Here is a 13,351-nt window from a genome sequence, read left to right as displayed (position 1 = left end):
TCAGTGAAATATCTGTATTAAAAATGTTGAATTTGCTATCAGTAGAACACGTGCAGGATTTTCAGCAATCAGAAATATATACCGTTATGAAATTAGTAGAAATGTAAAATTCGCGCATATCCCAATACGAAAGAATGCCATATAAAAATAAAATGTTGTATTACTAAGTTATATAAACAAAATTATTCACATTTTTTTTTATTGAATTTAAACGGGGTTTTGTTTCGAAGTGTTTTCGTTTTCAAAATATTTGTTTAGATTGTTTATATATTTGCAGTTGGACGTTGTTTCCACTTGCGTCATTACATATATAATTTTGTTCAGCAATTATCTATATCCGTTACAAAAGTAGTAAAATAAATAATTGTTCTCATACATATTTTACCAACCGACATTGTTTTATTACCTTAAGGGCAATAGTGATTTGTTTATACACGTCATGTTTCGTTAGGGAACGATTAAACACATTAATAATCATATTAATCAAACAACAACAAACGAAAACAAGATATGTTGTTTTGTATTTATACATCGTGGATTAGATGTCATTAACGTAAAATAATACCCGTCGTTGGGTAATATGTTTGGAGTGAAAATATTTGTATCACGGCTTCTTCCGTTAAAGCCACACAACTTACTTGGCATAGTTAATTAAAGTATAAATAAGAAACATATTTTATTAATACCAATTAGAATATATCTGCTGGTTATTATGTTGAAATTCGTTTTTTTTTCGCGCGTTAAAACTTAAAACTAATGGCGTTTGTCGAAATGGACGTATACGTCTAGAAATCCTACTTTCGGTTTTAAAAACGATACCGTTAGAAAAATAATAAATTACTTGCTATCTATGCTATAGATTTAATTTTATCTATGCCAATTAGAATATGTCTGGTGGTTACTAGTAAGACATCCGTCTGTTTTTCGCTTTAAAACTTAAAAATAATCGCGTTTGTCGGAATGAACGTTTATAGGTATAGAAATCCTACTTTCGGTTTTAAAATTTACAAAAAAATTAATTACTTGCTAACTAGGCTATAGATTTAATTTAATCTACGCCAATTAGAATATATCTGGTTGATACAAGATAGAAATCCGTCTTTTGTGCGCTTTAAAACTGAAAAATAATCGCGTTTGTCGAAAAGAACGTATTCATATAGAAATCCTACATTCGGTTTTTAAATTTAACAAAATAATAAATTACTTGCTAACTCGGCTATAGATTTAATGACACTTTTGCATTCTTTCAGATTGCAACTATATGTATTAATTAACATGTATTTCATTTCAAGAAGTGTGGCTTTAAGTGACAAGGTCCGGAGTTCGTAAGTACAGTTATCATCCAGAACATATGTGTGTTAAGTATTTCTCGATAGCTCTAAGTTGACATAACGCTTACAATAAGATTCCATTAATAAAATAACCCACTCCATAGGCAAAGTTATTTTAGGAAACACATCGAACAATGAACATGTTTTAGCGATTGTTTTATAAGTGTCTTTACTGTATCGAAACATAAACTATATGTGTTATTATTTAACTAACAAATCAATTGAGTATCCTGACTTTTCGGACAATGTCGACTTTGTTCTTGAAATAGCAGACGACGATGTGCGCTCACACATTGAGATGGTCGTGGAAACTCTTGAATCACCACGGTAAAGGGAACAGACGACAGATCGGAGCTCCTTTCGAAAACGTTTGCCGCTTAAACAATACAGGAAAAAGTTGATCGAAGAGTTGATGACGAGGCCTAATTTTGCGATCGCAAACGCTTTTGAAAAGACCACGTGGTCACCCTGCAATCAGCAGTATAAAATAATTAGAGATAGCAAACGATACACATATTTGAAGCATGCACCATAAAAATACCAACTAAAATTACATTTAAATTTTGGGATATACATATATTTCGTATTAACAGTGATTGATTGCGAACGTAATGCGTTTAAATGTGAATCAGAAGATATCTCTACATACCGACTTAAACAGAATGAAGCACTGCATGATACATCTAGGGGCGGTTAGGACAAGAAATGTAAATGTAACAGTAAGAAGAAGACGGGTTAACTGCGCCTCGGACTTCCTGGCCATTTTTTTGCCAGACGACCCCCGCTTAATGTCCATTTGTTGGTTCGTAGTGGTGACCCGCTTTATAATAAGCAGGTTCAGCGTTAAAATAATCGCCCAGGGAACCGGCTCAAGGATCATCATGCATTGAACCCATAATTCATAGTTGATGTTTCCAGTGCTGCTACCATATTCTGTGAAGCGCAATCCGGCGTCTGAGCTTTTACGTTCGACGTCGGGTACGGGTTCGTACGTAGCGAAGTGCGGCGCATTGAAGAGGAAACACAGGATGGTTATTATGCTGAGACCTATCCAAGCCCTTTTCTCGCTGCACATTTCCTGATTAAAGTTTGAAAGGAACATGGTGGAATTCAGAGGAAATGATAGATAAATCAACATGGACTTCCACATAATTTTAGGATAAAAACACAAAAAAGGGTCGGGCGAATAAGTATAAACAAGCAACTTGTCTGCGTCTTACAAATACGTAATGGAATGTGGATAAATTTTAGTTGACGTTAGTTCTTAGCGTAAAGTCCATCTTTAACTTATCTCGTCTATTACTTTCATTTTAGAAAACATAAAAGAAAAAAAGACACCGCCTCCGACTTAGTTACACAAAACCGCCATTTATATTCGAAGCTAAAACTTGATATTTTAAAGTTACATATTACAGCAAGTCCTACCTTAGCCTTGTTAATCCAGCACACCTGTATGTAGCGGTCCACAGTGACGCCGACGGTGAACCAGATGCTGCAAAGCAGAAACAGAAAGAAGAGCGGGTAGCCAACGAACGCGTAGAACGCTCCGAAAGTAGACGACGACGCGATGGAGTGCCGAAACATTAAAATACTGTCCGTCAGCATAAAAAACACAAGAAGCCCCATGTCCGCTATGGCCTGACCGATCAGATACGTGCCAGTGGACGAACGCATCTTCCACCGCCGCCAGACGAGCATTGATAATATATTGCCGACGAGACCGAGGCAGATGAAAATAGGTCCGATTATTGCGCTTGTAACGAAGTGTATTTTGTCGGTAATTTCCATTCCCATCCCCATCGCGACTGCTTGTTCAACTGATCCATCTGTTACCGAGACGTTGTTGACGATTGTAGTGTTTGTCACAGACACCGGTGATAGTACGGTTGTATTCATTGCGTCAAAATTAAAGGGATCTGAAACAAAAATTAAGTCACGTGTTTCAACAAAAGCAGAAGCAACGGGTTTAAATAAACAAAATAATAACAGCAACAACAACAACAAAAATGAATCAAAATAATTATAAAAATAGCAATAATAAGTAGTTATTATTATTATTATAACTATTATTATTATTATTATTGTTGTTGTTTTTGTTGTTGTAGTTGCTGTTATTGATTTATTTTTTCATCAAACAACAAACACAATTCTTTACTAAATAAAGTGTATTTCCGAGATGCGACAACCAGTCGTCAATAGCGACAACTTCCCAGAAGGGATGCTGCTGGTTTTACATATAGATGTCGAGTCATACGCCACATATTGGCGAATCTATGAACAGTCGTTTGTGGTTCAAATGATTTGAAAGTAGCTATAGCTAGTCAAGTGATATATAATTGGGTTTCGAAACAGATTTAACACATATAGAAACGCTTCTTATACGATAAGTATTATCGTACGCTGGAACGTCTAACATGTATAGTAACATCGTACGCTTGGACGTCTAACACGTATAGTAACATTGTACGCTTGGACATCTTACAATTGTTGTTATATTTTACGCTTGGACACCCAACACGTAGTGTAACATCGTACGCTTGGAAATAGAAAGAAATGGCCGGTCAAATAATAGGTTAAACAAAAAACGCTTTCAATTCATTCAAGTATAGAGTATACAATTAATGCTCAAATTATTTGATTCACTTTTTCAACGACAAAATTACATACCTTTCCATATTTACGCTATTATTCCACAAAATCTTCCCCATGATTCAGTGGTATGCAACGTGTAAGATAAAACTGATAATAATCTTTATAAACCCAGTTATCACAGTTTCGTATTAACTTCCTAAATGTCTAATCAAATCGACAATTCTATTTATAATGGCGTACGCAATAAACAAAAATTTGCATGCAAGGCTATCTATAGACAAGATTTATTAAGATGTCCATTATTCTGTTGGTAGTTGGGAGGTGTCAATTTAAACATGAAGCTTTTTACTACGAATGCCTTGCCCATAAAAATGGAATACAAGTGGATTCTTATTACAATTATGGCAATAAGGAAACCGTTTAAAAATCCCTAGCAAAACAAAATTTATCAATTATTGCTCATGTCTACTTCTTTGCTTTTTGCCGAATATATACGTAAAAATAATAATGTCTATGCATTCATTCGTAAAGATGCGTTGATTACATGTTCACATTACTTTACTTAATCAGTCTTTATTTTAAATCTATCTAAAACATACACAAGAGAACGCCACTGGACCTAGTGGTTTCGGATAATTTATGATGGTCAAATGGACTTTAAGAGGGCGGTGGGAGGTTGGTTTTCGTGAATTATATATCTGGCTTTATTAAGCCAATTCGTAAAATACTCGTATTTATATTTAACAAATTATTTGTAGTGTATTGTGAGACAGTCTTACGTCTTACATTTGCATGTTTTAAATACCCATAATGAAGACTTTCCCATTCTGAGCTCTGAATGCTTAAATGGCTATTCGATTTTGCTGGACTAACTGGTATTTCATCGTTGTATATTAATTTGTAATATAAACGGAGTTATTTTTGTTGTGAAACATTAAAAGCTAAATATACCCCAGACGTAAAGGGTAACGATATCTATCATAATTTTTTGTGCGTTTCTCGAATTTCGGCAATTGTTAGTTGTTTTTTCATAAATTATAGAATTCCTTCAAAGTGTACATATTTACATAATAAACGCCAATGTTTGTTCTAATCCCATTAAAATTATAAATGTTTCTTAGTAATTATTGATATTTTTAACAAGTGGTTCTCCTTTGTTATACCAGCTAGAAACATAAAAAGTCGCGATGAAAGAGAACTGGTGATTAAAGAATAATGAGCGTTCCAGAAATGTTGTGATATATTGGAATACAAATATTGTTATACGATAGATAAAAATTATCCGCTATAATTCATTTTTTTATTACGGAGGTTTCGTCACACTGCAATTTCGTCACACTGAATTTAGTGTAGAAAACGTGTAGAGGGTTCGTCACAATGGAAATATATACGTGAATAATACCGGGAAACTTTAGCGCCTTTGATTGATACCTTTAATCCATGTTAAAACAAAATAGTTGTTGTGCTGTTCTGTTCATGAATTAAATAACAGTGTCCGACAAATCCATTGCCCGGAGCCCGGGGGCTACCGAAATTTTTCATCGGGCTACTGAAATTTTCCAGCTGACGCCCGCCGGGCTACTATAAATCTATAAGAGCGGAAGCCCGGTTTATTGACAGACATACGTAGAATAACAAGCTGACCATGTGTTTGTACACTGTGTATTGCGTATAATACGATAACAAAGTGCAATCAATTATCTAATCAGTCACCGATCACTTGCGGTAATGTCAATGGGAACAAGATGTGTTTGTGAAACACAATGTCCCCCTATATGATGTTTGACCTTGTAGGATTACCTTGACATTGTGAAGGATGACCTTAACCTTGACCTTTCACCACTCAAAATGTGCAACTCCATGAGATACACATGCATGCCAAATATCAAGTTGCTATCTTCAATATTGCAAAAGTATTCATAAAATAAGCGATTTGGGCCACATATATTTGAGCTCTGACCTTGAAGGATGACCCTGACCTTGACCTTTCACCACTCAAAATGTGCAGCTCCATGACATGCACATGCATGCCAAATATCAAGTTGCTATCTTCAATATTGCAAAAGTATTTATAAAATAAGCGATTAGGGCCACATTTATTTGACCTCTGACCTTGAAGGATGACCTTGACCTTTCACCACTCAAAATGTGCAGCTCCATGAGATACACATGCATGCCAAATATCAAGTTGCTATCATCAATATTGCAAAAGTATTCATAAAATGAGCGATTTTGGCCACATATATTTGACCTCTGACCTTGAAGGATGACCTTGACCTTGACCTTTCACCACTCAAAATGTGCAGATTCATGAGATACACATGCATGCCAAATATGAAGTTGCTATCTTCAATATAGCAAAAGTTATTGCAAAATGTTAAAGTTGGCGCAAACAGACAGACCAACAGACCAACAGACAGACCAACAGACCAACAGACAGGGCAAAAACAATATGTCCCCCACTACTATAGTGGGGGACATAACAAGTAACAGTGTATTTTAATCATCCAATCAGAATCAACATTTGTCGTCTGCTAATAATATAATGAGAGCCGGTTGGATAGTTGGCGCACATGATGCAACGTCATTTCGCAATTTGGAATTCTTTGGTAACCGCGACATCGTTTTTGATGTCGTTAAATATCCAAGGACGCCGAACATTAAATAAATCAAAACAATAGCGGGTTCTTCAAAACGGTAACTAAAGCGAAAATGAATATTAATTACAACGGTGTGAACGCGGTTAACAACTGCTAATTAGTTTGTATTGTCAATTAATAATTGGATTAATCGACTGTTAATCGATAGTCCCATATATGCCCGATTTATATTTTTTTAACCAAATTATAGGTTGGAAATATAAACGATAATTTAAGAGTCATAAACACAAACGTTTGAATTTTTGAAAGTGTCAAATGAATTTCGGCATGCATATGGTTCTATTCAAAGATATGATAAAATAAGCTCCAAATCAGGACCGTTGTATTGCAACATGCGTAAATCACCTGACACGGTTTGCACGCGTCGTGTACAGCTATTTCAGGTAACAAATTCTACATTAAATAAATGAATTTCTTTGTCCAGATAAAAAGCGCGCGAAAATTGGCGTGGATGTATAATTTATTTGTAAATAAAAATTTCGAAGCGGATACAAAATTGAGATTATTTAATTTCCATTACAAGTTTCGTTGTGAATTTCAACTAAAGTACCGGGGTATCTCGCGATTTATTGGGCATTGACATTTCCTCTTAATAAAATATAACGTAAACACGCTGTATCGTTACCGTTACGCTGTGTCAGTTCCTTCATTATTGAAACAATTATTGTACTGTATACTGACTGCACACAAGTGTCGTAACATACGGACGCAATACGTAAATTCGTACAGTACTTAAAGTCACACACAAGTAAATTAATGATTTAATACTCTCTTGATTTCTTTGAAACTCTGTATTTGTTGTTAAAAAGGGCAATTGCATTGATTAACACCATAAGAGTCAATGGTATTGATAATCTAAACGCTTTATATACGTTTCCGACTATACGTATATACTCTCCGAATTTAAGTACGCATACATGTGCACATACAAAGTCATGTAATATCTACATGTAGTATATGATTTTCTTTTGTACATTTACATTTACGTACACGGTGCCTGTACTGTAACAATAATTTATAATATTGACTGAGTGCATCAGACTACTTGCTGTATTGTGTATATGTATGTATACATATTATGTTTATGTGAATGAAGAAATATAATACAGAGGAAAACTTGCCTCTTAATATTATGTATGTAAATTTTATGGGCTACCAAATATTATTATTGGTAGCCCAATGGGCTACCTGAAAAATAAGACATTTTTCGGATACATTTAAACTCAATAAACGGTATAACATACTCATGTATTTACATTTCACAACACATCCATTTATTTGCAAACAATATTACACCAAACATAAATATGTACATATAAAACATAAAGACATAATCAAATACAACAATATTTCACAATACATTAAAATACAACTCGGCTAGATTGCACTTTACCGGTACACAGTTGTTTACCAACAAAGCGGGAGTTTGGGGGCGGTAGCCCTCGATACTAAGGAAATATATACGATCAAAAGGATTATTAGGTGTTGCGTTAGATGTTAGGTGTTGCGTACCGGTAAAGTGCAATTGCCCCTACAACTCTACTCAATAATACTAAATACACAGAAATCATTTGATATATTATGTAAACAACAAACAGTACAGTCAGACGTCTGATTGTTATGTGTCCATGTTCCTTTTCAGACGTCTTCCTCGCGGATTGGGTCGTGTGTTGAATGGGGTCCCAAGCCTGTCTGCATCTCCGCAGTAGTTGTGTGGTGGTGATTTCATCGTCCTCATATTTGTCCCAGGTGTCAACTAGTTTTCCGTGGATTTCCTTAAATTTCCTTCTATGCACACGGCCAAGCGCGTGCTCCGATACTAGTCGAACCTCAAGTCCACTGTCACCGCCTCACGTCGTAGAAAGGGGATGAGCATGTAGAAGCCTTGTTCGGCACGCCCTGCTAGCGCATTGATTCTTCGATGCCACCCTGAAATCTTTTTTGTCTGTTTTCGCATTGCGTGTCTATCATAAATTAATTATAAAATAAAAAAAACTTACAATTTTCATGTCTGCAATGTTTGTCAAAACTTTTGAACATGCATTCTTTACATAACTCCCATGTTCATGTAAATTGTTGACATGTTTTACATATGAAGATTGTTATCAAAATATCTCTGGCATACACGTTTTTTATATGTTATACAGCCTTTATATTGTTTACATATATTTGCTATGATTAATTTGAAAGTCCATGTCTTCCTCAATATTACTGAGATCATTATACTGCTTAAGCATATGCACATAATAAGCAGTATGATGATCTCAAGTTGCCTTCATGAATTCATGCAAATGATAAATAAAATACAAGTAACGCATGTGTAATGTCAAAAGTCTCCTCCTAATTACATCACACTATTTACAAAGTTAAGCACATAGTCTTTGAACCGCTAAGGTGGCTTAACTTGTCGACCTGATCTATTTGTTGCTATTAGTGGTTTAACAGAAGATAGTTTTTGTTACTCTGGGCCCTTATCATTCGGAAGTTCAATGGGAGGTATTTCTGGTGCATCAAAGAATTGTTTATTTTCACGATTTTCCTCCGTTGGAATGTAGTATTCTGGTGTCTTTTCCAGATATAGTTTGCGCTTTATATTGATGACGCCGCCAGATTCTGTTCTTACATCATACTAACGAATTTGGGGGTTTGCCTCAATTGTTCCCCTTTCCCATGTTGTGTTCCGTTCCGTTGGTTGTAAGCGAACGGTGTCACCGACGTGTAATGGCTTTAGGTCACGTGCATTGCGGTTGTAGTAATGCGCTTGACGTTCTTTACTTTCCTTGAGCTTTCGGTGTACGTCATTGGGTACTGCAGGCTGGGGCTTCGAAGACTTGATGGGGAACAGTGTTGTTGTTGCTCGATTGAACAAGTATTGCGCTGGGCAATAGCGAGTAGATTGTTGCGGAGTATTCCGGAAATTTAGCAATGCTATCAGTGTGTAAAAAGAACTATTCGCATATTATGGGCCGGAGGCCTTATTATTGAATAAATTGAGTTGAGTTGATCAGCGTTCTTGTATTTCGCTTTTTTCATTATGTTCTTGGCCAGTTTTACAGCATTCTCGGCTTTTACGTTACTCTGGGGAAATCGAGCTGACGAGTATGAGTGAGCAATGTCCCATTCATTTTCAAAAGCTTTGAACTGCTCAGACTTGAACACTGTGGCTTGATCTGACACAAGCGTTTCCGTTATTCCGTGCCTTGCGAAGTGTTGCTTAACCGACTTTATAATCAAATGCATCAAACGCAATCTGTATTTTTATGTGATTTTTATGAGATTGAATTTTTATGATTGATATAAGTTTTCATTTTTGGAAGGAGTTTTTATTCGAACATTGGTTTACTCAATAACAACGGCCATTCTGGAAAAAGCATGACGTGCACATAAACTTGCAATTGCACTGACAAATAAATTTCAGTCTTTGGGAACATGATGAACCGACTAATAATGTAAGGTAAATCGAGTTGGTTACGACCTCTGCCACCGCTCGTGAAACAGAAGGCTGAGATACATATTGTATTGCTCAATCATTCAGTTGCTTTTTACCACTTGCCTAATAGCTTGGTGTTACTTAGATTGTTTCTACAGACGAAACTCGTTCTTCACAGATTTCTATAGACGAAAGACAGTACACATGGTTGGTGACTGACTTCAGGCGTGCTAAATATTATCAAGAAGTTTAATTCCTTCATTTTTTAACCCATGTCTTTCCACCAACTGCAAAATGGTGACGCCTGACGGTATTCAAATGATCGACTCTCAAATCCATTTATGCATATAAATGTTGCAAATTTACAGCACATTACAGACACGGAAAACTATGACACCAAAAATAACACATAACATATATTATAAATGGCAATTCCTAATAATACATGTATCCTGCATTTTTCGTATGAAGACGACTCAATGCATGCGACCATAACCATTATTTTCAGTTATCATGAACATACGCACAATTGTTTATCCCGACGTTGATGACTCCGAAATATTTAACATGCATGGAAGTGCTTGACTTGTGTGCGTCTTCAGTTGGGAAAATCCGTCGGATTGGTTTCATTTTATATCGCAATCATACCACTATGCAAGTCAGAATGAAAACATAAAACTTAAAAGAAAAATAAATACTCAAATGTTGTTGACAAGAAACTGTGTCTTCTTTTAACTAAAACTTAAATCCCAGTCACAATTACAGTTTGAGAAACTACGGCTTTATAAACTGAAAAATATGAAGCGAGCCATGAAAAACGATAGCGATTATTTAAATTCAATATGTACCAAAATAAAAACATATATTTGCAAAAATAGTGATATTTTATTCCGTTAGTCGATCTGGCTGGTTATGACAGTCCCAAGAACGCAGACATCAGGTTATGTTCTCTCTTATTTTACAAAAAAATGCGAACACTTCCGCAAAGGCTACACTTAAAACAAAGACATATTTGGATGAAATTGTTCGTAGCGAGCATACGTCGCAACACATTTATCGAGCCGAAACAAATAATTGCATGGTTTGCCTTGTCATAAAGAACGTACTGTATATATGCAATACACAAACAAGTTGTATCTAAATTATGTAATTCCCTTGGTAGTACCACAAACCTGAAATGGATTCCGGGCGACCTGCAGCGTCTTCTTTAGCAAACAGAAATTGCGGGTACGTCGTTTGGAAGTCGTACGTACAACTCCATACATGGCTGGTCAAAACCAGTGTAAACATTTCATCATTTGCGCATCCATTATAAGAAAATGTGAAGAAAGTCCTGCTATCATGTATGTAATAAAATAAAATAATTTATTGAAATAATAACTTTCATTCGCGAGGCAGTATAGCACTACCTCGTTTGTATCAGTCGTCAAACAGTTAACAATTAGCTTCGACTTTGAGATTTGAGGGTCGCGATAAATTATTGTCACATTGCTACGACAGTCTGCCTTACTTGCCGTTAAACGACTTGATCGTTCTAACTTACAAACATATTTCAGTAAACAATGGTGGCATTTTCTGACATTATGAGCGTGAGTGTTCAAGTTTCGTATTTTTCTTTCCACCGTTTGTAAAAAATGTGGCACAGAGACTACCCTTTAATTAACATACGTGTGACAAACGTGCATACGTTTAACAATTAATTAAATACACTCAATTGAAACAGTTAAGCCACACACATTTTCAATGAGAACAAAAGATGTGATTGTCATAAACACAATGTCCCCTATTGCGCCGCTTTGATTTTGTTATTTTGATCTTTGACCTTGAAGGATAACCTTGACCGTTCACCACTCAAAATGTGCAAGTTCATGAGATACACATGAATACCAAATATCAAGTTGCTATGTGAAGGGACGTAGATGTTATGAGCATTTTTTGAAACCTAAATGCAGAAACCTAAACGCAAAGTGTGCCGGAAAGACAGACGGACAGACAGACGGACGGACGGTCCGATCACTATATGCCCTCCTTCGGGGGCATAAAAATGTGATCGGAACCAGAGAATACACGTTCTACACAAATGACTGACTTTCTAAGAAAATGCACTGCAAATTACTTTTGAAAAATGTTTTTTTTACTAAGCATATACTAGTTTACGAATATATGGGTAGCATAAAACTATCCTTACACTTCAGGGACAATGGACAAACGTGATCATTTCACATGCTAACAAATTTACAATCGTCAATACTTCGGTTTCTAAACCTAAAATCTGAGGAAAACTCAAATATGCTAAACTTCGTGTTAGTGGGTGACTGGTTTAATTGCTTTCTTAAAGACATTTACCTTTCAATAGAAAAATGTGCATATAATCTCTCCTCCATTGCACTCCATGACGAACTTAGTATCCTGTCTTGTCGGAACCAATCGGAAATGTTGGTATCTGTGCCATTAAAGATTATGTACTTTTCGGTGCCCTCTTTGTAGAATGCAATCTTCACCTAAAAGACAATAAACATGCGCATTAATATCCAAGAGGTAAATATAAAGATGAGTTTTGATGTAAAACGAATGGAATGTCACTAATGCAACGAGCATCTTCCTTGTGTAAAAATATCGGATATTGTATACGTTTTAAGCGACAGTATTTTTGTAATTGTTTATTCCATCCTTATTGCTTGAAGCGAGTTTATACGATATCAATTCTCTTTTCAAAAGACATAAGAAGTTGATTAAACAAATGAAAGAATGAAAGTTCAGAATAAATAGTAAATTAAGGAAATAAGAATTTTATTCAATTGCAAATAATTTTAAGCTGTACAGCAGAAAAATATTCATGTACAAAACACGTTAAGTGTTTAAAAATCCCCACCAGTCCATGCAGATTTGTTCATGCAACACATAGACACATTTATAGTTCTAATATATCGTGAAAAAACCGTAAGGAAGTTTTATTTGATTAGTACGCGAGGCTATCTTTTGACCCATAACTGTTTTTATGGAAAACTAGTTAAGGGTTGCATGGTAACACAGTTCGTGAAATACTTCCTCAGTAATGCGAAGAGTATCCCATTGATCTTCCACAGGGTCCCTATAATGTTGGCTACAGGAAGTTGTGGAAAGGCTCATGCACGACTCTTCAGCGCTTGTAACCTCTTCCATTCCAAACCACGCTAATTTGGGGTTGGTACCTATTCCTGGTGTTCCACGGAAAACTAACGTCCAATCTAGATAAATACACGGTAGTTAATTCATTTATCAACTTTCACTTACCGTACGTATCTGTACAAATATGTTGTGCTTTTTTAAACTGATTACATGATTTTGTATTCAGAAAT

At 35.6% G+C, this 13,351-nt stretch overlaps 2 protein-coding genes across 2 annotated transcripts; both read right to left on the bottom strand.

Annotated features, from left to right (window-relative positions):
• Positions 1–219: 219 nt before the first annotated feature.
• Positions 220–4,135, bottom strand: LOC127878057 (probable G-protein coupled receptor 139). The gene is made up of 4 exons (XM_052424459.1): positions 3,999–4,135; positions 2,757–3,247; positions 1,981–2,409; positions 220–1,799 (listed from the first exon to the last, which is right to left on the bottom strand). Exons 2-4 carry the CDS (start codon positions 3,225–3,227, stop codon positions 1,533–1,535), a joined length of 1,167 nt encoding a protein of 388 aa, XP_052280419.1. The 5' UTR covers positions 3,228–3,247; positions 3,999–4,135; the 3' UTR covers positions 220–1,532.
• Positions 4,136–12,355: 8,220 nt separating this feature from the next.
• On the bottom strand, positions 12,356–13,175 carry LOC127878671 (uncharacterized). Its single transcript, XM_052425199.1, has 2 exons — positions 13,059–13,175; positions 12,356–12,514 (listed from the first exon to the last, which is right to left on the bottom strand). Exons 1-2 carry the CDS (start codon positions 13,173–13,175, stop codon positions 12,356–12,358), a joined length of 276 nt encoding a protein of 91 aa, XP_052281159.1.
• Positions 13,176–13,351: the final 176 nt, after the last annotated feature.

The sequence above is a fragment of the Dreissena polymorpha genome, chromosome 4, assembly GCF_020536995.1.
Source record: "Dreissena polymorpha isolate Duluth1 chromosome 4, UMN_Dpol_1.0, whole genome shotgun sequence".
Taxonomy (NCBI): Eukaryota; Metazoa; Mollusca; class Bivalvia; order Myida; family Dreissenidae; genus Dreissena; species Dreissena polymorpha.
Note: the sequence above shows the minus strand (reverse complement) of the source record. Positions and strands in the feature narration are given on the sequence as shown.